This window comes from Ostrinia furnacalis, unplaced genomic scaffold, assembly GCF_004193835.3.
Source record: "Ostrinia furnacalis isolate ACB-3 unplaced genomic scaffold, ASM419383v2 OfSCF5446, whole genome shotgun sequence".
NCBI classification, from domain to species: domain Eukaryota; kingdom Metazoa; phylum Arthropoda; class Insecta; order Lepidoptera; family Crambidae; genus Ostrinia; species Ostrinia furnacalis.
The window spans coordinates 1,762-27,109 of NW_021135685.1; the positions used below are offsets into that span (position 1 = coordinate 1,762).

At 40.2% G+C, this 25,348-nt stretch overlaps 2 protein-coding genes and 2 long non-coding RNA genes across 4 annotated transcripts; 1 reads left to right on the forward strand and 3 right to left on the reverse strand.

Annotated features, from left to right (window-relative positions):
• Window positions 1-864: 864 nt before the first annotated feature.
• LOC114361208 (neutral alpha-glucosidase AB-like) lies at window positions 865-10,339 on the reverse strand. Its single transcript, XM_028316187.1, has 8 exons — window positions 10,169-10,339; window positions 9,822-10,056; window positions 8,627-8,754; window positions 7,842-8,052; window positions 3,678-3,789; window positions 2,550-2,694; window positions 1,516-1,578; window positions 865-958 (listed from the first exon to the last, which is right to left on the reverse strand). Exons 2-8 carry the CDS (start codon window positions 10,053-10,055, stop codon window positions 880-882), a joined length of 972 nt encoding a protein of 323 aa, XP_028171988.1. The 5' UTR covers window position 10,056; window positions 10,169-10,339; the 3' UTR covers window positions 865-879.
• Window positions 10,340-11,083: 744 nt separating this feature from the next.
• LOC114361205 (uncharacterized) lies at window positions 11,084-13,113 on the forward strand. The gene is made up of 4 exons (XM_028316186.1): window positions 11,084-11,276; window positions 11,805-11,943; window positions 12,578-12,637; window positions 13,079-13,113. Exons 1-4 carry the CDS (start codon window positions 11,084-11,086, stop codon window positions 13,080-13,082), a joined length of 396 nt encoding a protein of 131 aa, XP_028171987.1. The 3' UTR covers window positions 13,083-13,113.
• Window positions 13,114-18,357: 5,244 nt separating this feature from the next.
• Window positions 18,358-19,136, reverse strand: LOC114361207 (uncharacterized). Its single transcript, XR_003656574.1, has 3 exons — window positions 19,119-19,136; window positions 18,733-18,787; window positions 18,358-18,460 (listed from the first exon to the last, which is right to left on the reverse strand). It is a non-coding gene; the product is annotated as an uncharacterized LOC114361207 (long non-coding RNA).
• A 3,175-nt stretch (window positions 19,137-22,311) lies between these two features.
• On the reverse strand, window positions 22,312-22,685 carry LOC114361210 (uncharacterized). Its single transcript, XR_003656575.1, has 2 exons — window positions 22,456-22,685; window positions 22,312-22,376 (listed from the first exon to the last, which is right to left on the reverse strand). It is a non-coding gene; the product is annotated as an uncharacterized LOC114361210 (long non-coding RNA).
• Window positions 22,686-25,348: the final 2,663 nt, after the last annotated feature.

Consider the following 25,348-nt stretch of genomic DNA (forward strand, 5'->3'; position numbering starts at 1 on the left):
TTTATTAATAAATACGTTTTATTTCTGTTGGGAAATGTGTGCAAACTGACGAGCGAATTTGTTAAAGAATAAGTGTGACAAAACTTAAAAGCTGAAGGAAGAAATTAACCTTTATTCTTTCCTCCAATATGCCGTGTGAGTGATCCTTACTTTTACCTCTCAAATTCGCTCGTCAGTTTGCACACATTTCCCAACAGAAATAAAACGTATTTATTAATAAAAAGTCATTATTTTGAAGAGCACTCATACGGCCCGTGTGCGGTGTGAGTGATCCTAAATAATCGTCATAACTTTGGAACGGGACGTGCAAGGAATTTCTGAATTTGTTAATAGTTTTAACATATTCTTAACAATTTTTCAATACTATAAAAAGAAGTGGAAAGGCTTTATTTTCTGAAATAAACATGTTGACGTTTTCTTAAAGCGTGCGGTATGAGTGCTCCTATTTATTGGCCATAACATTTTTATCTTAGGTTTAACAAATTTTTAAACTTCATCGCAATGTTTTAACATATTTTAAGTAAAACTTCCTCGATTTTTGTTAAGATTGAAGCAAGGATCACTCAATCCACATGCACATCTAATTAGTTTGCTTCTTTAGAATTACATATTGTTTCTGTGGCCGCCACCATGTTGGCAACATCGAATAAAAATGTTTATTTTTTACTCTAGCAACTAAGAACTTTTTGCTTTCTTGCTTGTGTGTCTGCAACAAACGTGTAATGTGCTATTACTTGAAAGTCGTCAATAAAAATTGTGAAATTCATCAGCGCCTATAATTTTAGAATAAAGAAGCCCTGCTCTTTACAACTATGAAATGAGTATGTAGGTCATTTAACACCTTCTCTCACTAGAGGAGGTCTAACCAAAGTGGCACACTCACCTAGAGGAGACGCGGCGCTTATGTCCACCAGTGACGAGGTTGACGAGCGAAGACACGACGGTCTCGTCGGCGTAGTTCACAATGTCCACCCACGTCTCGGCAGAGAAGTTAGCTACATTGACACCATTTACCTAGTGTCAAGTGAAGGAAGGCACAAAAGGCACCTATTGGGCTAGGGAAGGAAGGAAAGTGATTTATCTAAAATATAGACATATCTCTGTCTCAGGGGAAGGGGAAACAATATTCCTAGTGATGCTACTAGGGGAAAGGGGAGGTTTGTTACATTAACACACCTCACCTAGCGCCAAGAGTGAGAGGAAGGGGTTTTGCTACAATGACATACTCACATAGGGCTAGGAAAGTCAGGAGGAAGTTTGGGAACAGTGGCACACTCACGTAGAAGGGACGGGGTGCTTGTTGGCTAAGACAGGTGGTTTGTCATGACATGGCACACCTAGTAACATCATAAGTGAGAGGAGGACGCGGCGTTTATTTGTTAAGAGGTTGACGTAGAGACCTAGGAAAGATGGGAGGTCTAACCACAGTGGCACACTCACCTAGAGGAGACGCGGCGCTTGTGACCACCAGTGACGAGGTTGACGAGCGAAGACACGACGGTCTCGTCGGCGTAGTTCACGATGTCCACCCACGTCTCGGCTGAGTTGTGCCAGAAAACGCCAACAGTTCGCTTCGTTCTGTAAGTATTATAAGGTATAAAATATCTTGTCAGTTCATTTATACACAAGACAAGTAAAGAAAGAAAGATGCACAAATAAGTATTGTCGATGATACTGAATAAAATTTCTTCTTTATCATCGACAATACACCGAAACTATCCACAAATAAGTGTATTGTTATTGATACTGAATAAACATTTATTCTTTCTTTCAAATAATTCCTTGTTGAAACTATAACGATAAGTCCGTGAAATGATCGTACGTTAAATGATTATTTCATAATAAAACGCATGACACATCGTCCAAAAAAAAAAATCTGAAGATTTTTTTTTATTCTTCACATCCTGTCAAAATTTTAAGGTTGTGTTGTGTAAGTGCTGTAGAGCATAAAATTAGTATTTGGTATTTCCGGCGGGAGGCCTGGCTATTTCCTCTGGTCCTAGAGCAGTTACAGGCGGGTCCCTATGTGACCCTCGATCGCCACACGTTCCCCTTTGATCCCGCGTATCCCTCGTTCACCCTATGTGCCCCCAGTGCTCTTCGATCACCCTACGGGTCACCGTTCGCCTCGCGTGACCCTCAATAACCCCGAGTGAACCCATTCACACCGCGTGCCCCTCGATCGTCCCACTTGTCCCCGTTCACCCCGCGTGTCCACTCACCCGTGCGCGTAGAGCACCGACACGGCGCCGTAGATGGCCATGCGGCTGTCGAGCTCCTAAAGCCCGGTCCCTGAGCACTGAGCACGTAGAATTTTGTCCAATGACCCCAAGCTACCCATCCCATTCTTATCGCTCGCGCGTAATTATGTTGCTGTCGCGCTCGCACACTCACTGCGGGCGCCCGTCGCACAGTCGCTACAGCAATATAATTACGCGCGAGCGATAAGGATGGGTAGCTTGGGGTCATTGGACAAAATTCTACGTGCTCACGGACCGGGCTTTAGTATACATTCAGGGTTCCACTGTGGCCCCCGTGTGCCCACTCACCCGTGTGCGTAGAGCACCGGCACGGAGCCGTAGATGGCCATGCGGCTGTTCAATTCGTATTCGAACACGTCGAGGTTGTAGAGTCGGTAGGGCTCCCCACCCGTGGTGGTGGATAGGGCCAGGCCGTCGGTGTGCTCGGGGATACCTGGAGAGAAAATGTCAAGTTCCTTAAAAAAACTCATTTATTTTTGCAAATAGGCTTTTAAAAAGCACTTTTACACGGCCCAGTATTAACCCTACCACTGCTTCGGGACAATAAATGGGCCAGAAAAGAAGCAGCGCAAGAAACTCAGTCACTATTGTCAGCCACCTTTTCAAGGGTTTACAGTCTTTAAAATATACAAATTATAGTCATAATAAGTATTGATGCGAGCAAGGTAGTTAAACAATCCAAACATTTTTATGTTTTGTTTAATCATCAACTTTATAGTAGCCCTTATTAGAATAAGGGCTGATATTTCAATCGTTAGGCAACTTTTATCTGAAGAATAAACTTGTCATTTTGACATATTTCCCATACTGAAACTGTCAATGTGTCAAACTTATTCTTCGGTTAAAAGTTATCTGACGATTGAAAAATCAGCCCTTAAGAAGATAAAAGAGGTTAGATGACGCGTTTTTTTTACATCGCGCAATTGAGATTCTTAGGCGAAACGCACGACTGCATAATAAATAATATAATAATAAACTGTAATAATAAATAGCCCCTGTGCACAGGCTGGGGATGGTTTTTGGCTACATCCCATGATATAGTCAGAGACTAGATCCAGCATGTGCACCACTTTCACTTTTGTCGATTATTTTGCGCTTAAAACGGCCTCTACGTGTTGGATCTGTATCCCCACGCAAGCCTTGTAAAGGACCGGGACACTTTTGACCCGTGAGCTCCAAAGCGTACAAACATAATAATAAATAAATATCCTTGGACATTTAACACTGCGCCGCTAGCTCGACTAAACTATCGGCCGACGAAAAATCTGTGGTCTGCGGCTAGGCTAAAATTTCATGTTTGAATACAACGCGACGCGCCCGCGCCTGCAGCCTGGCCAAACACTGAAATGTTCTATATTCTTATACAAGTCCCGCTCTATACCTACTCTATGGTCAAAAGAGTATCAGACTACTTACCATAGACCTGGTCAGCGTCAGGGAACGAGAAGTCGAGCGAGATGGCTTCATTACCACGCGGCTTGCTGTCGTGGTGCGACTTGAAGTTCTCGCCCCACATGCCTTCTTCTTCCTGCTAACAAAACAGACATCATCAGGTCATTTCGTCTCCTGTACAAGTTTATAAGAACAAAGTTCGTAAGACTACCAACAGATGGCGCTGTGTTAACTTAGCTCGCGCAAGTGTAGTATTCCGCGAGCCCCTTTATAGTGAATTGTTTTGTATGAAATTGACTATCTTCGGAACAATATACCGTTATTTGCTAGTCTACCTAGCATTCCCGCGACTGGACATTGTGGTCATTATGGTCCTTCGTTAGGGTCCTGCAACAGGGGTCCGATGCCCGAGCTGCTCTAATTTACTATTTTTGCATGTCTAAATTCAAATTATTCCATCGCATGTCACATGGGTAAGGGTTGACAGAACATTTAAAACTGTACAAAGACGACCCTCTCTAATTTACCAGATGCAAATGGAGGACTCGGAAAGCACTATTGTTATTGATCATTTACACATTACCGAAGCAACATTTTTAGCTACAACGCAAAAGAGTTATAAGTTGGACATGATTTGCTTGTTACAAATAGACCGATTTTGAAATGTTTTTGGTTTGAAAACCTATCAAAAATTGGAAACTTGTCCATTGCAGTTGCCGATTCGTTACAGTAATTGAAGTAACTTTTAGAAACAATATTACTGATCCGTTTTATCATACGAATCATAGATTTTTTTGTTTTTGAATTTAGATATTAAAATGACAACAGTAAGTTGTGACCATGTGAACACAAAATGCACAAAACACAACAGGAAGGCGCTGGACGCAGGCCGCTACCAACCGGGCAGCATGGAAAGCATTGGGGGAGGCCTATGTTCAGCAGTGGACGTCCTATGGCTGAGATGATGATGATGACGAACACAAAATGCATGACGTATTACTACCACTACCGCATCCCTATTTATTTTTACATTTTAAGGATTGGCTATTCATAATGTATAATTGATTACTTATTAATAACTACAGAATGTAACACCCGCGACCTACACAGATAAGGTGTTAATTATTATGTAATTAGGACTAATATGCGTGTAAATTACACGTTGCTCTGGATATGACCTCACGTAGACAATAAATTGTACAAATCATAACACTGCACTCATTAGATAACGCGTGTCACAAANCTCACAATTAATGTAAACAAGTTCATTGTAAGAGTATGCGCACACCGTTGATTTTTAGTTGGCCGATAGTTGTGCCCGATTTTCCCGATTTTCCGAATCGGCGTAGTGTGCGCACTCCCATACATGCCCATACTGATCAACTGCCCGACTAAACTATCGGCCGACGAAAAATCAACGGTGTGCGTCTACTCTAAATGCAATCATAAAATTAAAAATAATAATTGATATTTTAATTTAAAAGAAAATCACAATTTATTATGATATTTTTTAAGTAGATGGATGTTTCGATTTAGAATATTATCTTTTTATATTTTTATTACAGGTCTAGCGCTTAAATGAGTGTAGGAGCGGCAAGTGAGGGTGTTTTTGTGACGGCCAAACGTCAGGGAGACTTCACATCTGTATAGATGACCCACGCTGAACTGTCCCACCAAACTCAATGACAGGGGGCGCTACCATCGTTCAACTACACTCGGCATCAAATAAATCGCACCTCCCGCGACAAGCACTTATCAAACGTATGCATCCCCACTTCCCACCAATATTGGTACCATTTGAAAGCCTAGTTCTAAACTTCATTTCATTAAAGGAAAAGATTTTACCCCAAAAATGTGTCTTTAGAAGGATCCAGAGTAACTTCTTCAAAAAATAGGTAGTTACGCTATAGCCATTTTTTATGACTATAAAACTGTTAAGTTGGGATTAATCGCTATCCATCTGTTAAAGAGGACACGTGAGATCTTTATTTGGTTTTATAACCATAAAAATTGGTCTAATTGATCCCAGAGGTGAGCCTAAAGTGAGGTCTATTTTCAAGTCACATTTATGGTATATGTTAANGTCACAAATAATATAAACAAGTTCATTGTAAATTCAATCAGTAATAGGGATGTTTCCTGGGTAAAAAATCAAGAGTTTTAATTAGTCCGGCAGTAAGCTTATCAAAAACTACTCGACAAGTATTTTTCACTTTTTAAAACTAATGAAAATGTAAAGAGATAAAGCGTACCAAAGTTCTAAAGAAAAGGCCCGTGACGTCAGTGAGTGCGTAAAAGTTCAGTGCACTTTGTGACGTCGCGCGGAACTTCGGCCGAACCAAACAACGGCCCGCGCGCGGGCCATATCCGGCCCGCCACTGCCATCAATCTGGCCCGCGAAAGCTTAAGTCTAAGCCTATGTTTGCCCACCTATGTGGGCAGAAAAATAAAATCGTGATGGCCCTTGTAACATACCGAAAAAAAATATTATGGCCCCAAGGCTTCAAAGTTTGAAGACCCCTGACGTAGAATCACGAAAAATTAAGGTTAAAATCAGTTATTTATTTTTATTCCATCTGGATCTGGAAGAACGTATCTCAAGTTCATTGAAAATCTGTATCTAACAAATAATAATCTAAACCAATAAATTATCAGACACTGATTGATTTGTAAATCACATAGAATGACATACTTAAGTACTCGTACATTGATATCTCTTTACGTGCTAAATTACACAAAGCGATAAGAAAATTGGATTGACGGGACTCGGATTTCGGCATAACTGTATGTAGTTTGTTATTTTGTCAATGACGGGCTAGGGTAGGAGTAGGAACGGTTTCGCACTACGTCCGATCCAAACCGTCAAAATACGGATCAAGAAAACAATAGGTCTAGCGGTCTAATCCATTATATCTGATGAACATAGGCATATTTTAAAAAAAAGTAAGAGACACATGAAAATTACCGGGCCAGTTATAGGTCTTAGGCTAAGAACTCACGGCGCGATTTTCACCCGCGCCCGCGGCGGTTGTGGAATTGCGGTTTTATTTCAAAACTCACGGGAGCTGTTTTTTACGCGGTTATTCTAAGAAGTCACGTGCTAAGTCACTGGAACAAAATGGTAGCCCGCCGAACGGGGCGAAAACCGCCGAGCGGGACCCGATTACAACCGCGCCCGCTGTGGGCGAAAACCGCGTCGTGAGTTTGTGCATTAGTTTTTACATAAGTATCTGCATTCAACTCATGGCGCGGGTGAAAATCGCGCCATGAGTTCTTAGCCTTAGTCAGTGCCTGAGGTATGAGAGCTACACGGGAGTTTTTGAGACGTCAAACTGAGTTTAGCATCTATAATTGTGTTAATAAAGTTTATCTTTCTTTACTTTACGTAAACAAATCGAATCTATAACGATTGTGACGTAGTCTAAACGCACTGGTATCTTTTACTGAAGATACAGATGATCATTGTCATCGAAAATGACACGAGCGGAGCCGCGGGTGAAGGTTAGCGCACGACACACGCGAAAACGTTATCAGTCACGTACAGATAACGGAGATCAATGAGGAGTCATCGATCCCATGTACAAAACAATATTGACACGTTCTGTAATCTTTGTCTATTTATCTATTGAATTAGTCATTGAATACGACTATTAATGATTACATTATTGTTAATACAGACCGACATCAACACTGTGGTCTCATGATTAGTCTGAGAGGTTCTGGGTTTGATTTCCAAGTAGGACAAATCCTAAGTAAGACCTCCAAATATGTACCTATGTAAATACTTTCGTGTATTTACTTCGATTTCTACTAGTGCATTGCGGGAAGCTGATTTTATCATAGAAATATCAATTCAGATGGCACATTGGGCGATCACGTCGGTCCAATTGCACGGACAGACTGCTTCCATATGTATATTTTGGACGCCGCGACTCTGACGTCAAGTTTGCGAAGCTTTGTTGAACAAAATATATGAAACTGTCAGCCACAGCCTGTCGTGTGCGCCTAGACTTACGCCCGTATTCACAAATACTATGAGGTCTCACAGTGCGCGTGGAAGCACAGGGTGACACACGAACAAATAACAGAGCTCTATTCAACACTGTGCTCTCGATTTGCTGCTTCACTTAAGCAAGCATCGTTTGTGAATACAGGCTTTAATTCCAATCAGAAATAATAGTAACTTACCACTTGAACAACTTCGCCGTTTTCTTCATTCTTCTGTTTTTTCTCAATCAACGGTTCAACCAACAGCTGTGAGTTCTCGTTCAGAACCACAGCGACCTCTCCCTCCTTGTCCAGGAACTCAATCTTCAGAGGGCTGGCTGTTATCACCACCTTGTGGCCTTTGGAGTTGGCCACGATGAGCTGCCCGTCCTTCTTTGAGACTTGGTCTAACCTGTGAGAGGAGTTAAGTTTAAACTTTCTCTTTAAAGATGAGATCTGCGCTGGAGAGTGTAGAAATACTTAAATAAGCAGTGTTCTCAGTAGAAAAGACAATATGAAAAGGACACTACAACTGATCCGCACATAGTTGTGAGACTGACCGCAGAAGAAGCAAAGAAAAAAAAAGATGAGATCTGTTGATTTGTTGTGATGCTTGCTGTTTGAATAAAATAATTGGTACCAATTAACAAGCAGTGACAGGTGATGGGTTTTAATTCTTCATGAGCTAGCTGGCGGAGTTTGAGAAATCTCGTTATATGATACTTTTCTATGATGTCTAAAGTCTAAAGCCTGGTCCGTGAGCACGTAGAATCCCGTCCAATGACCCCAAGCTACCCATCCTTATCGCTCGCGCGTAATTATATTTCTGTCGCGACTGTGGGACGGGCGGCCGCAGTGAGTGTACGAGCGCGACAGCAACATAATTACGCGCGAGCGACAAGGATGGGCAGCTTGGGGTCATTGGACGGGATTCTACGTGCTCACGGACCAGGCTTTAGTTGTGTAATAAAATAAAAGTGTCTTACTTGTCAGCCAACGGAGTGTCCTTCAACGCAAGCATGGTGGAGAAGCGAGGGTACAACGGGTTGACCTCTTCCATCTCCACTCGGAACGTGCTGTCCACCAGAGCCGATATCTTAAGCACATACCGGAACTGTGAACAATTTTTTTAGTGTAATAACAAATTACTAATATGAAAATTATAAATAACTTGAAAAAATCGAACTGCCTAAGGCGGGAATTGAACCCACGACCTTCCGCTTGCCGGGCGACTGCTCTTCCAACTGAGCTACTTAGACACTGGATGAACCCGTCGAAATTTTCAAGTGTAATACGCTGTTACGGCCAGCGTTTGTTTCATCAATGTTGAGTATACCTACCCTACTACATCTAACAGAAATATTGTTGCAAATATTTAACTGTCAGTTAAGATGAAACAGCTCTTTTACATAGTTACTATTATGCGACTCTTAACGCTAAAAATTAAATAACTAAATTACTAATAGTCCAGTTAGCCACTCGTACTAAGCTAAATATGCTTGTATCATGACTGAGAGAACAAATGTGCGCTAAACATTATTGTTGTTCTTTGGAGAATTCGCTAATTTACGGTTTTGTTGTTTTTGGATAACAATGGTTGGATATTTAAATAGAAGTTAACATTTTAGAAAAGCTTTTTTTTATACAGGTTTGTTCAAAATAAAGCAGACTTCAGAATCTTAAGTTGAATATTAGTTGTTTGTTTCAGCCAAATGTCCATTGCTGGACAAGGTTGCAGGAAGTACCTGGATACGGGCAGCTTAGGACCAGTCGTTATGGTAATCCTTGGAAGAGTTTATCAGTGAATATTAATATTGTTATATAGGAAAATAACCTAAATGTGTTTGTACAAGGAAAATATTGTTTTCATTTTGCTAAATAAAGGAGAAAGATTGTTTACATAGCACTTAATATACTGCCAAGGTACCTGTATGGTTTCAAAATAATACATAAGGTAAGGGTATTGATTAAATAGGATAAAGTCAAAATTAGGATGCATCAGAAGTTGGCAAACATAGCAGCCTATCATATCAAGCATAAAATTATGACTCCATGCAGGTAAATACAGTTGTTGCCGTTACATCATGCATTATTGGCAGCCGTCCAGCGCCTGAATGCCACCAGACTTCATGATTTACTAATCTATAAAAAGTTAATAAATCATTATCAAAAATTACTTACCAAAACTGTCTTTGACTCCGATTCCAGGTCGATAGAATTCACGTCCGCGAACAGAAGGTTGTCATGGATCATAATATTATCGAAATCAACAACGTAGTGAGATTTTTCAGGCTTGAAAGCCCTGAGGCGTTTACAAAATCCTGACTGTTCACAAGTTTTGAAATTGTTTCTATCGACACCAAAGCTACCGCTGATGGCCAAAAAGCCAATCAGCAGAGGACCTAAGGTCTTCATCCTGTAAGAGAAACAACACTGCAATTAATTATAGCAAAAAATATTCAAGTCTATCCTAGACAAAGGCCGGTGGCGGTCACAGCCACTTGTAATTCGATATTTAATTCAATTACCTGGCAGTATTACGGAGTTCTCCGATGTAAAAAGAGTAGCGAAACTCCCAATTCAATTACTGTATGATCATTGCCGGCAACACGTTGATAAAATAACGCCGATTTTTTAGATTTTGATAAAAATTGCACGCTCGCGTTACGTGGAGAAATCTTGTTTGACAGCCAGCGGATCAGGGTTGCCATTACGAAAATAAAACCGGCAACTGTCAAAATTGGGCTAGTGTAGAATGTTTCAGCCTTGTTCGCATTATTCGAGTAATTTAGAATTTAGTCGATTGAGAGGCGATTATTTTAGTTAAGATTTTAGTAGCTAAAGTGAGCCAAAGTGTCTGAACACCAATTTTAAATTTTTGAACCCTCTTATATTGTTTGATCGAAGTGGCGTCCTTTATTTTGCTAAATGTATGGAAGCTGGAAGCATTGAATTTTGGGATAGATCAAGTTTATTTTGTAACTAGTATAAAATAATTTATACCGTTTGTAGAGCTCGTGCATGAAGCACTTTCAGGACCAGTAACCAGTTTTAGGATAGGTATCTTCTATCCTTCTATAGTTTAGAAATAATAGAGTGAAATCACTTATCTTTTCCTTCCTTTACTTTAATTAATAACTAGAGTAATTTTTACTCAGGGATTAAACTTTTCTTCTAACTTACGTCCTCGCTGTTAGTATCCACTTTTGCAAAAGCTCGGTGTTAATTTTAAGCTTTGTATGTTAAAACAATGGCTCGAAGTTCATACGAGTACAATGGAGTACACTATCAAACTTAACTTTCTTTGAGAGAAAAACCAGAAATCCTGAACGTCATTAAGTTTCAGTTTTTGACAGCAGCTCAAGAATTTTTGGCAGAAATGTTTTTACATGGGCCTTTTATTTTGTAATGTTTTGTCGGAATAAACGGAAATAAAATATAAAATGTTAGAGGATAATTCTAGCCCAGATCCTAGTGTCATTATAGATATAGCCGTTTCAGAAAGTACTAAAGAGGAACTAAAAGAACATAGTGATAAAGAAAGGAAAAGTTCAAATAAAAAAGACTATGTTGTGTACGAGTATTATGGACAGAACATACCGCCGTCCGTTACATGGGTACAGTTTTTCGGAACAGGTGTGATATAATATTATACAGCTGAAGAGTTTGTTAAAATATTTTTTCTTTCTTTCTTTCAAATTTCATCATCATCATCATCATCATCTCAGCCATAGGACGTCCACTGCTGAACATTAGGCCTCCCCCAATGCTTTCCATGTTGCCCGGTTGGTAGCGGCCTGCGTCCAGCGCTTTCCTGCTACCTTTATGATGTCGTCGGTCCTCCTTGTGGGTGGACGTCCCACGCTGCGTTTTCCGGTACGCGGTCTCCTCTCCAGAACGTTGCTGCCCCATCGGCCGTCAGTTCTGCGTACTATGTGCCCTGCCTATTGCCACTTCAGCTTGCTAATCAGTCGTGAAAAATTATTTTAGTGTTGTATTATAGCCCATTTATCGAGGAAGGCTTTACCATCCTACAGAACCACCCTACGCTACTACGGAAGGCATCACACACACTACAGCCAATAGGGGCGGAGCAGTAAACAAAAACGTGCGAAATCGCGGGCACAGCTAGTGCTTAAATTGATAAAATTGCCTTCGTTTTAGATGACACAGAAGACGCTCGACCTGAATCAAACACTCCATTTGATCCAAAAACCAGGAACGCCTTTGTACGGCTTGTGTTTATGATCGTTTTCGCCATGATTCTCGTCACTATGATCATTAATCTTATCTTTAGATTTACGTAAGTATAGTCTTCCATTGTAAAGGTATTTTTAATAGATAGGTAAGTTATAAGAAAAATTGTGATTCTGTCAAAGTAGAAATACTCGTAACTCTCCCCACCGAGAAAACTAAGCTTCGGCCAAACCAACGCGTGCAGCTCGCGTCGGCGATGGCGATATGGCAATGGCGACCATTGCGAGTGCATACTGCATAGATCGCCGCGACCATGACAGGACGCGTTGATGTGAACTTATCGCCACAAATTCTGAACGCCACCGCCACAGCCATCGCGAATGCAGGCTGCATGCCTTGGTTTGACTGAACCTTAACAACGAAGTAAGAGGGAAATATGCGACTACCCATGTTAGACAGATGGGTTGGGGAGGCCTTCCCCTCTAGACAAAATGTGACAGTTTTTGTCGAAAGATGGTCGAAAAGCCTTTTTTGTATGGAGTTCTAAGGACTTCGATTTTTGATTCGATCAAAAAGTGTTACCCACTGATGCCCAACCCACGTTACATGGATAGTGAAGCCAAATCCTCCATTTGATTGATTCTAAATAACCTGATCATGATGACGAAGTTACCTAAATGAAATCTGCCACTTAAATTATTATAAATGTAAAAAAAACTTTTTACTTTTTTTACTTGCAGACCGCCCTTAGCCAGGCTTTTAACTGGAAAATCTGGACTTATTATAGCGATCGTATGTATGTAAGTTTATTTATTTATTTATTCCACTAATTGATTCACAAACGGATACAAGCAAACTTTAATGTTTTTTTTTTGTTATCAGAATTCTTTATTTCGTTTTGACAATCTCGGTCGCGTCTAAATGCGCCTGGTATCCGCCTGGTAACTACATTATACTTGTATCATCAGTAAGTTCTCTTTATTATTGATTTACAATAAGTAACTAAAGTCCGGTCGCCGAACACTGCAATTTCGTCCAATGACCCCAAGCTACCCATCCTCATCGCTCGCGAACGGGCGGCCGCGGCCGCAGTGAGTGTGCAGTTGGTATAAGTACTATACTCTATGGTGTGCAGCAACAGCAATTTAATTACGCGCGAGCGATAAGGATGGGTAGCTTGGGGTAATTGGACNCATTGGATGAAATTTATACCTAATGCCTTAATATTGTCATCTTTCTAGGTAATTGTGTTTAGTATCATCACAGCGTACTCCACAGTGTATACAAAGTCTGTAGTGATTATATTGGCCATCATCGCAACTCTAATTGTGGTCTTAATCTGTTTTTTTATAGCATGTTCTTCGGTAAGTTACAAATGTTAAGGTGAGTTGGTAGTCAGTACGTAACTGCATAGGTTCGAAAGGCATTGTAGCGACGAACGCTGTTGCGATTTTTTTTCCACTGCCTCAATTCGAAAGACGTGGTAGCGAAAAACGCTGTTTCAAAAATATTTTCACTGCGATATACGTTTTTAAGATCCTAATAGTTACCTACTAACCCCCTTACTAATAAAACTTACACGCTCGTTGAACAGTGTTTTAAAGTGACGTTTAGTATGGAAATGTCATTTTAAAACAGTGATCAACAACTGTGTAACTTTTTATTAGTAAGGGGTTTAGTATGGAGCTTCAACCACACCAACGCGTGCAAATCGCCATCGCCGGCCGCGACCAAAGGCCAATGCACAGATATGACAGGTCGCGCGACCCATGACAGTTCATGCGACCTGCCATTTCCCTATGATCGCGCCGTGATCGCGCCGGCGATGGCGATCTGCATGCGTTGGTGTGGTTGAAGCATAGATTTTTTTGTTTCAGTGGGACTTCACGAAGTTTCTTACTTATATATTTGTGGTGGCCACAGCCTTCGCCGCCATATCCATACTCATTACGGTGGCGATGTACGCCTTCAAGATAAAGTTTAAGCCACTGGTTTTGGCTTTGCTTGTCATCGGCGTTCTTATCCAGAGTGTCGTAAGTAATGTTTTTGTGACACACTAGCTGAAATTTAAAAGTAACTGAAGTCCGGTCCGAGCAACTAGAATTTCTTCCAATAACCGGGCTCGCACACTCACTGCGGCCGCCCGTCGCACAGTCGCGACAGCGATTTACGCGCGAGCGATAAGGATGGGTAGCTTGGGATCATTGGACGAAATTTTATCTGCTCGGCGACCGGACTTTTAGTTCATCTATAATCTGCTTATTGTGATCGCGTGTGGTAGAGCGGGTTTCTTGTGGAGACAAAAGAGTTTTTTGTCATATATAGTTAATATTTTCTTTTCAGGTCCTCATAGTACAGCTCCAGTTGACTCTTGGAGGGAAAACAGTGGCGACTGGCGAAGAGTTTTACATTATATGTGCGTTTTCGTTGTACACATCAATCATTTCAATATTCTTACAATTATTGAGGTTTATAAAATTGGTATCATAAAGTTTGTAAAGGACTCTACTCACTATACTGTTCCATCACCTACCAACAACGTATTATTGCAAATCGAAAGTTTTTTACAGGAACCGTTTTTGGAAGGATTTTGATAATGCTATACGTGTTTTAATTACATTCACAAACTTTATTCTCAGTTTAACCCTAAGGTTGACTGGAGGATAGTGCCGAAAGGTTAAGTTTGAAATAAATAAATAAACTTCCCGTTTCGTCACGATATGCATGGTGTAGGGGGTAGAGTCCTAGATTGTCTCCAACGTGTTTTTATTGCTGTAAATTAGTCTTAACGGGTCGCAGTACAGTCAGCTCTTAGTTCTTAGTACAATTAGTTCGTGACACCCAAAGTAGCCAATAAGTTCGCAACACGTCTTTGTTACAATGACATAGCCACGATAGCCGAACGGTGTGAAGGGGTCGGACTGGCTGACTCGAGATCCGAGGAACGCGGGTTCAAACCCCACCGCCGCTCGACTATTGTGATGAGCCCACTCGTAACACAAGCTTATTTAGCTTAACACGAGGGGCTAACAGGACTATTAGTAATTTGTGCAATACAAATTGCTAATAATCTTTAGTAAAAGATTGGAATAAGGTTGTGTTATCAACTTTTTGACCACTTTGGGTGTCATGACACCAACTATTTGACGCTGACTGTACCGACAAATAATAGGTTATAGATGACCCACGCTGAACTGTCCCACCAAACTCAATGACAGGGGGGCGCTACCTTCGTTCAACTATATGGTTTCCAACATGGCAAAAATCGGAACCTGCGATTCGGTATTGACGGTGGCGCCCCACTGTCAATGTCATCGATAGGACAGTTCAGTATTTTGGAACTATAAACCATTGTAGCTCAATGTCATCGACCATATCTTTGGTAACCTGAAATAAAGGCTGTTTATTTTTAATTAATTGGACTTTTAACGGCCGAATACTGAAACGCCATTTAAATATTTGACGGCTTCTCAAANAATTGGACGAAATTTATACCTAATGCCTTAATATTGTCATCTTTCTAGGTAATTGTGTTTAGTATCATCACAGCGTACTCCACAGTGTATACAAAGTCTGTTGTGATTATATTGGCCATCATCGCAACTCTAATTGTGGTCTTAATTTGTTTTTTTATAGCATGTTCTTCGGTAAGTTACAAATGTTAAGGTGAATCAGTACGTAGCTGCGTAGATTTGAAAGCCATTGTAACGACGAACGCTGTTGCGATTTTTTTTCCACTGCCCCAGTTGGAAAGTTCGAAAAACGTAGAAGAGAAAAACTGTTTCAAAAAATATTTTCACTACAATTAACTTTTTTAATAAGACCCTAATACCTACTTAGTATGGAATTTCAACCACACGAACGAGTGCATATCGCCATCGCCGGCGCGATCAAAGGCCAATGACAGGTCGAGCGACCCATGACAGTTCACGCGACCTGCCATTTCGCTATGATCGCGCCGTGATCGCGCCGGCGATGGCGATCTGCATGCGTTGGTGTGGTTGAAGCATAGATTTTTTTGTTTCAGTGGGACTTCACGAAGTTTCTTACTTATATATTTGTGGTGGCCACAGCCTTCGCCGCCATATCCATACTTATTACGGTGGCGATGTACGCCTTCAAGATAAAGTTTAAGCCACTGGTTTTGGCTTTGCTTGTCATCGGCGTTCTTATCCAGAGTGTCGTAAGTAATGTTTTGGTGACACACTAGCTGAAATTTAAAAGTAACTGAAGTCCGGTTGCCGAGCAACGAGAACTTCGTCCAGTGACCGCGCTCGCACACTCACTGCGGCCGCCCGTCGCACAGTCGCGACAGCAATATAATTACGCGCGAGCGATAAGGATGGGTAGCTTTGGGATCATTGGACGAAATTCCATCTGCTCAGCGACCGGACTTTTAGTTCATCTATAATCTGCTTCTGTGATCGCGTGTGGTAGAACGGGCGTCTTGTGGAGACAGAAGAGTTTTGTTATACGTATTTTCTTTTCAGGTCCTCATAGTACAGCTCCAGTTGACTCTTGGAGGGAAAACAGTGGCGACTGGCGAAGAGTTTTACATTATATGTGCGTTTTCGTTGTACACATCAATCATTTCAATATTCTTACAATTATTGAGGTTTATAAAATTGGTATCATAAAGTTTGTAAAGGGCTCTACTCACTATACTGTTTCAAAACGGTATAGGTACATCATAGAGATATAGAGAGATGCCAACTAATGCGCGGAGTTTGAAACTCAGTGTCGCATTAAAAATTCACACACACAAAGTAATCAAAATATGTGCTCATTATCCACTGCAGTATCAGTTCAGTACTCGTAATTTGTTATTACACACATTACTAATAGTCCCGTTAGCCCCTCGTAGTAAGCTAAATATGCTTGTGTCACGAGTGGGCTCACCGCAATAGTCGAGCGGCGGCGGGGACCGAACCCGCGTTCCCCGGATCACGAGTCGACCCCTTCACCATTCGGTTATCGTGGCTTGTGTGTTCACACGACAGTAAAGTTTTGCGGGATAGGTAACTACTGCATTACTGCACCCCGTAAAACTGGATTGGCGTGGGAACACGCCGACTATTTATTGTAAGTCTGGTGGAGGGCGCTAACGACTATCATAAAGTTTTTCAATAAAACTAGTACATGCGTTAACGTTCAACCGTATAGTCTCATCATTATGTCGCCAACACCTTGTCCTTGTGATGATGATACCATGTAACAATTTGTTCAATTATTTATATCTATTTGAACACGTCACTCGAAGTGGTCACGATATGCACGGTGTAGTGGGTAGAGTCCTTAAATTGTCTCAAATTGTGTTTTTATTTCTGTAAATTAGTTTAAACGGGTCCCAGTACAACTGCGTCAATTAGTTCTTGACACCCAAAGAAGCAGCCAATAAGTTCGAAACACGTCTTTGTTACACTGACATAGCCACGTTAGCCGGTGAAGAGGTCGGACTGGCCGACTCGAGATCCGAGGAACGCGGGTTCGATCCCCGCCACCGCTCGACTGTGGTGAGCCCACTCGTAACACAATCTTATTTAGTTTAACACGAGGGGCTAACAGAACTATTAGTAATTTGTGCAATACAAATTGCTAATAATCTTTAGTAAAAGATTGGAATAAGGTTGTGTTATCAACTTTTTGACCACTTTGGGTGTCACGAAGTTCATGACACCAACTATTTGACGCTGACTGTACCGACAAATAATAGGTTAAACCATTGTAGCTCAATGTCATCGACCATATTTTTTTTTGGTAACCTGAAATAAAGGCTGTTTATTTTTAATTAATTGGACTTTTAATGCACCTATTTGTATTGTTAAAGACTTCATTGATAACTTGGCGTGAGTCCGCGATGTTCTTTATATTGATCCACATAAAAAAGGAAGGTTCTGTAACTACTTATTTAATAAATAATAATAATACACAAAACCACTTAGTAGGTAGGTATTTAATGTGGATGGTACTGGATAATGGAGGCTACTGACAACGCCATTCTTGTGGCGGAGTTTTGGGCTGACGCTGTGTAGGTATGATAACACGACACGACTCACTGACACCAGAGGTGGTAAGCTTCGGTCTCGCGATCGCAACACAACGCTGCGGTATGCGGCATGCGGCCTGCGGTGGCGGACACATAATCGTACAAAAAACGTCTAAAATGGTCTATTGTTTCGTCGTAATGTGCGTCAGCGGTGAAGAGCAATCCGTCGTAGTTTGCGTCGAGACTAAAGTCCGGTCGTTGAGCAGATAATATAATTTCGTCCAAAGACCCCAAGCTACCCATCCTTATTGCTTGCGCGTAATTCTATTGCTGTTGCGCTCGCACAATCACTGCAGCCGCCCGTCGCACAGTCGTCGTGACAGCAATATAATTACACGCTAGTGATAAGGATGGGTAGCTTGGGATCACTGGACGAAATTCTATTTGCTTAGCGACCGGACTTTAATACGGTTTACGATCGCGAGACCGAAACTTACCTTTGGTGTGACAAGTTTTGGGACACTCTGTATATTTACTGAACAAAGTACTTCTTATCGGGCACCAAAAGGATATCTACGGACGATCCCTCAATATAGTTCATTCTTCGACTGCTTAGGCTACAGGTTTCCTTCGGTTTCTGAGAAAAAAAAGCATTATTAACAAACCATATTAAAGTTAATATTATTATCTAGTTACATCACCTTTTAATAGATCATTTTAATTTTAATATTTTAAATTAGTTACTTAGGCTGAGTTGCACCACCTAATTTTGACCGTAACTTTAACGATAACCGATGTTTTTTGTATGGAGTTTGACAAATTTTTGACGTTTCTCAAAGTTAAAGTAAGATGGTGCAACCCAGCCTTACAGTTTTGCATAAAAACAATAATATGATTTAGTTCTTTTACCTGGCCTATCTTCTTACGCAGTCGTATACCAAATACTGCACTTTCTGAGAGATAACTGAAAAAAACAGAATAGTACTTAATCAGTTAAAATTATTTAATACTAGCTTTCCGCCCGCGGCTTCGCTCGGGGTTTTCCCGGAAATTATTCGAATTTTTCTCGCCGTAAAAACCATTCTTGGATTTCAACGGACATTTAAAAAAAATTGGCAAAATTGGTGCAGGCGTTATTGAGTTATGCGCTTACCAGCACATTTTGCGATTGGCGGAGAATTCATTTATCCTCATTTTGTATCATTTTTGTTTGTGCAGTAAATTACGCTTTCAATTCACACACTAACATAATTTTACTAATAGCCAGTGACCGAACTGTAGCATTTTATACTTACATGTTCCACTAAAACGTTTAATAAGCATCATTAGTTAAATAATCTTGACACAAAAAATATGACAAACTCATCTTCAAAATGGGTAACGCATGGTTTTAAGTTTGACGCATTTTTTGGTGTATTAAACTTAAGTTATGAATTTTCAGCGTGGTATGTCAAATCCTCCATCTGCCTCTGGTATTTTTATTCCATTTTATTGCAATTGTCATGATGGGATAACTTACCGTAAATTCACAGTGTCCATAGCAATTACCACCGCCACCACCACCAATCCCGCCGCCACCGCCACCGCCACCACCATATCGATCATCATAATATTCGTCCACCAGCTAGCAAAAATGTGACAATAGTTTGTGATGTGTGATTTGAGATGCTACTATTAACGCTTAAAAATTAATAACTATGTGACAATAGATCATCCATCTCTTAGGCGATTATCACACTGCACCGCGCTCCGCCGCGGTCCGCGTGATTACATATAACGATCCCGCGCGCAGACGCGTTGTCAGTGTGCTGTGACGCGCGTGTTTTAGCTATGCAAACTGAGGTACTTGCATACAATGATTAAATCTGTCGTCCCGCGTACCGCGGCGGAGCGCGGTGTAGTGTGATATCGACTTATTCATTGCATTGTTTGCTCATCCTTATAGCTTGCGCGTAATTATATAGCTGTCGCGCTTGCNACAGTGTCGGAAGGGCGGTCGATTTCAAGTTTTTAAGCAGAAGTACTTTGTAGTTGGTGTTGTTATTTGTAACTTTATACCGTAATGTCATCAAAGAGAGTGTTTGGCATCTTTGGCATCCCCCCCTCCATGTCCTTTCTTTTAAATCGGTTCAACGATTCTTGAAATAACACCATTTTATAAAATAATTGGTCACATCATCATAACGTGATCAATTTTACGATTTGGCCATGATATTAATACATATAAGGGTCACTTATTACTTATTAATCAATAAACTTAAATGAGAAAAATTCAATAAAAATAAAGAAAAGATACCAATTGAAATAATTATAAAATTATTTGTTTTCACCCGGTGTAAACACCCACGGGTGGAATGAAACGGGTTTTTATTGGGTTTTAACCCTCATGTGGGTTTTTACCCGGGTGGAAACCCATCTCTAGTCGCGACAGCAATATAATTACACGTGAGCGACAAGGATGGGTATCTTGGGGTCATTGGACGAAATTCTATCTGCTCGGCGACCGGACTTTAGCATAAAAACACTTAATATTTAGTTCGTTTACCTGGGCCAACTCATTACGCATACAATATCCATCGCAATCTCTATCAAAAAATCTGGTGCTTCCGTAGGCAGTGTAGCCTTTGAAATAATTAAGCTGTAACAATAGAAAATTATATTATTTTACGCAACGCGAAAGTTTAAAAATAAACTTTTAACATGCAGTCAACTTAGGCTGAGTTGCACCACCTAATTTAGACTGTAAGGCCCAGAACAGACGGTGAAACGCAACTGCAACGAAACTGCAACTGCTAGTTACTTTTGAGTTGCATCTAAGTTTCTGCCATAGCGTCCGTTGAGAGACCACACATGACGCGACCATTTTTAAGCATTCGTGAGCAAAATTGTCTTAAACGAGCAAATTTCCATTGGATACTTTCAAATAAATCATAAAAATGCATTATACACGTGAGTGCACAAGTGTTGTTAGAGACCCAATATACTGAACTGTCCTACCCGTGACATTGACACCGGCGCGCCACCGTCAATACCGGATNTACTCGTACCGGATCGCTGGTTCCGATTTTTGGCATGTTGAAAACTATACGGTTGAACGATGGTGGCGCCCCCTTGTCAATGAGTTTGGTGGGACATTTCAGTTTAGGTCATCTATATTACATTACATTACCTATTTATTACAGCTATTTCAAATTTTCACTGACCTTTTCCTTCTTCACATCTTTAGGAAGTGTGTCCGCTGTTAAAATAAGACATGACGTCACTAGACTTATGACCAGCAACCGCATCTTGCCTCAGGCATTACAGCCTTTACACATTATAGACTTTATAAATGAAATGTGTGAAGTTTGAGCGATGTAAGTAAATTAAAAATTTCGAAAACACGGCCATATTACCGTGCTTAATTAGCTTACATTACGTTAATTATGATTCAGTGTTCATTGATTAATTAATATTTCCGCAGGTGACAAGCGACTAAATATTCCATTTGCTTGCTTTAACAATGGTGAAAAAAATTAGATACTTAAATGTACACCGTAGGCCATCTACGAAAAACCGTAGACAAATTATTGATCGTAGTCACTTTGTAGCTACGAACGTCACTGCTACGAACTTCACGAGTAGCGTAGCAAAGGTCTACAATGCTACAGCGTAGCGTCAACGACGTCGACGAAATAATAATAAAAACCGTGAATAATATTTTCCTGATTATTATTTTATCGTTATAAACTTTTATGTTGTATTATAATTATTTAATAACATTCAATAACAAAAAATTGGTTGGTAATTAGACCGGCTTCTTTTTACCCGACTGCGCCAGAAGGAGGGTTATGTTTTTAATAGCATTTTTGTCTTCTAAAAATCTATATTGTCATGCATGGGAATTACTAAATCAGCCACCATGAATGCGCATCTAAAAATGCTATTTCAGCCACGTCTTCGATGTTAGCTTCTGTAAATATAACTTAGCATGGTAGTTATTTTTTAGCATGTACTTAGATTCAAGCAGTAAACTAGTAAATTTAATAATTGGTATCAATCAAATAACTGTATCGCCATCTAGTCTTTAACACCTTTGCTGCGGCAGTAACTTTCTAATACTTTCCATTCCTTCGGTACAAGGTCAATAAACCTGGTATTAAAACTTACATTGTGGCGGCACAAGGTTTAAAGACCTTGTAATATTTAAGATATATTAATTTTATTTTTGGCTTCATGTTAATAGATATTGTGTATTTTTTCTTTGAATATTAATAATAATGCATTTATTGACATACACCTGAAGGCGTTCGTGAATAACTTGTTTAGTATAAAAATTATAGCTATATTCAAAATACAAGGCTTATGCACCCTGTGCCGCACTGAAGTAGGGAAGTCTGGTGGGTATTCTAGGGATGTGAAATACAAATATCGATAGTTGGTGACTGGGTAATTTACAGCAGACATTATGTCCACTGTCACTTCATTTGTAACATCATTTTCTGCTTCGTCTGAGTCCAAATTTCAGGTTTCTTCCCCTTTTTTTAAATGTAATCGTGCTTCGCCATAAGTTTCTGAAATAAATAAAAAAGTCTCACAATAGTAAAATCTAGAAATAACTTAGCAATACAAAAATAAAGAAAATTATTTTACCATAACTTTTAAGTATTTTTATTTGATATTGTGACCATGTTGCTTCAGGTGCAGGCATCTTCTTCAAGTTTGTTTTTGATTTCTTCAGTGCATACATTAGGGTAATAACAAGTGTTGGTATCTTAACCACTTTGATGAAACTATGCCAGGAGCATCATCTTCATCTAAAAATGTAACCAAAAAAAATTTTTTTGATTCCATTATGCAAAGTCTGAAACCAAATAACACTATTAATCATAATTATNTGTAGTGTAATGTCACGCTCTAGTGTCGCGCCCTAGTGTCACACTCTAGTGTCTCGCTCTAGTGCCACACTTTAGTGATGCGCCCTAGTGCCACACTTTAGTGTCGCGCCCTAGTGCCACGCTCTAGTGTCACACTTTAGTGTCGCGCCCTAGTGCCACACTTTAGTGTCGAGCCCTAGTGCCGCACTTTAGTGTCGCGCCCTAGTGCCACGCTCTAGTGTCACACTTTAGTGTCGCGCCCTAGTGCCACACTTTAGTGTCGAGCCCTAGTGCCACACTTTAGTGTCGCGCCCTAGTGCCACACTTTAGTGTCGAGCCCTAGTGCCACACTTTAGTGTCGCGCCCTAGTGTCACACTCGTAGTGTCACGCTCTAGTGTCGCGCCCTAGTGCCACACTTAAGTGTCGCGCCCTAGCGCCACACTTGTGTCGCGCCCTAGTGTCATACTTTAGTGTCGCGCCCTACTGTCACACTTTAGTGTCACGCTCTAGTGTCACGCTCTAGTGTCGGGCTCTACTGTCACGCTCTAGTGTCGCTCCCTACTGTCACACTAGTGCCACACTTTAGTGTCGCGCCCTAGCGCCACACTTTAGTGTCGCGCTCTAGTATCACGCTCTAGTGTCGCGTCCTACTGTCACACTCGTAGTGTCACGCTCTAGTGTCGCGCCCTAGTGTCACACTTTAGTGTCGCGCCCTAGTGTCACATATTATTTAATAACATTTAGTTACAACTTTAAATGTTTGTCACGAAAAACATTATTTAAATTAGCAATAAATCGTGTAGCAAATTAAATTATAATCAATTTGCAGTTTTGATTTTGTTCGTTTCTCTTGACGCCATGTCGACATGTGCGTTTCTTACAAATGCGAGGCAACACTGGCTGCACGAAGCTAGCGTGAGGTGCGGTACCAGGTGCGCAGGGTACAAGGTGCTTCGACCTGGTTTCGCATTGTGAAGACATTTTATTACTTCCGTGCGGTACCAGGTCTAAAAACCTGGTATTAAGGTAGGTACATCATTGGATTCTATTTTAAGAATACATCATAGATATATGTTCATCACTTTCCTACACCGGACCCAATTGAAGTTATGCCTTTCGCACGACAAGGAAGACTATAATTTTCTTAGCCGCACGGTAAGCGAGACGTACACCAGGTCTATAGACCTGGTTTCGCACTCAACGTTTTAAAAATTTGTGAAACATCTTTTATGACTCGCCCTATGATCATCAAAATATACCATGGCTATCGAAAAATACTAAAATTGTTATCTAATAATAAATTAAGGAAAATATTTCCTCATAATTTGAAAATGTGAGGCAAAAATGTTTGTTTTTTTTACAAAACTTTGAAGAGCAGATATTATCTCAGTTCATACAAATTGTATGAGATCAATGTCATGTTTTTTTCCATAATGACACGCATGCTATATCTGGCAAATTATTGTGTATTTTTCTATTCTTTTTACTAGGGACATTAATTGTGCTAAGCAGGGTGTCGAGTAAGTTTTAATTTTATTAAATAAATTTTATTTTTATTTATTTATTTTAAATAAATAAATATTGATATAGATAACCTAATGTGAAATAAGATAAATAAAACACATGATTTGAAAGTCACAATTTCGGTTCTGTTTTATTTATTTTAAGGAACTAATAAACAACAATTACGCATACAAACCAGTTCGTAGTTATTTAATGTGAATTAAATTCATATAATGATCGTGAGTACGTATGCGTCATGTTTATACAGAATGTGCCAAAATTAATAAGTCACACTCACACAGGAGGTAGCTGGGCGTAAGACACATGAAATAAGCAAAGTTTCGTAAGTTTGAGATATAACCAATTTTAGTTACTATAGTCCATAGAAAAGTTTGATGAGTTTTGAAATATGACTGATATTAGTTATTTTTTTAAATTGACGACATAATAGACTTGTGCGATGCTTCTTAAACTCATCTACCTCTGGTGTCAGTGTGACGTGCCAATTTTGGGACACCCTGTATGTTTACTTGACAGAGTACTTCTTATCGGGCACCAAAAGGATCTCTACGGACGATCCCTCAATATAGTTCATTCTTCGACTGTTTAGGCTACAGGTTTCCTTCGATTTCTGTGGAAAAAAAACATTTTTTATTAAAATAATATACTTATATTACTTTTTTAATACATATTATTTCATTTTAAAAAAACTATAGTTTTAGCATATAAACCCTTTAATTTATTTAGTTCGTTTACCTGGCTCAACTTCTTACGCAGGCGACTAATATAACTGAAAAAAGTCAGTTAGTATTATCAGTTAAAATTATTTATTTAAATGNTATTATTCAGAATTTTTCATTTTGCGAGGAGAAAATCTCTATAAAAACAAGCGGAGGAGGGGATTGGAGGTTCCCTCGAAGCCAGAGAGACTCGCTTGCGAGCAAGCTAGCCTAGGGTGGAGCTGCGGATGTCCAAGCTAGGACACTAACTCGCGGTTCCGTTTCATTGGGCTCCTGTGGACACCGTGGGCTTTTAGTAGATAGGTCCCACCTTTAGTGAGCAGGCGGGAAGAGTCCCAGAATAACCCACTGGCCGTCCCCATCGCCTAGTATGCGCAAAGCATTTCCCGACGTCAAAAAAGGGCTCGCGGATTGTAGCATTTTAT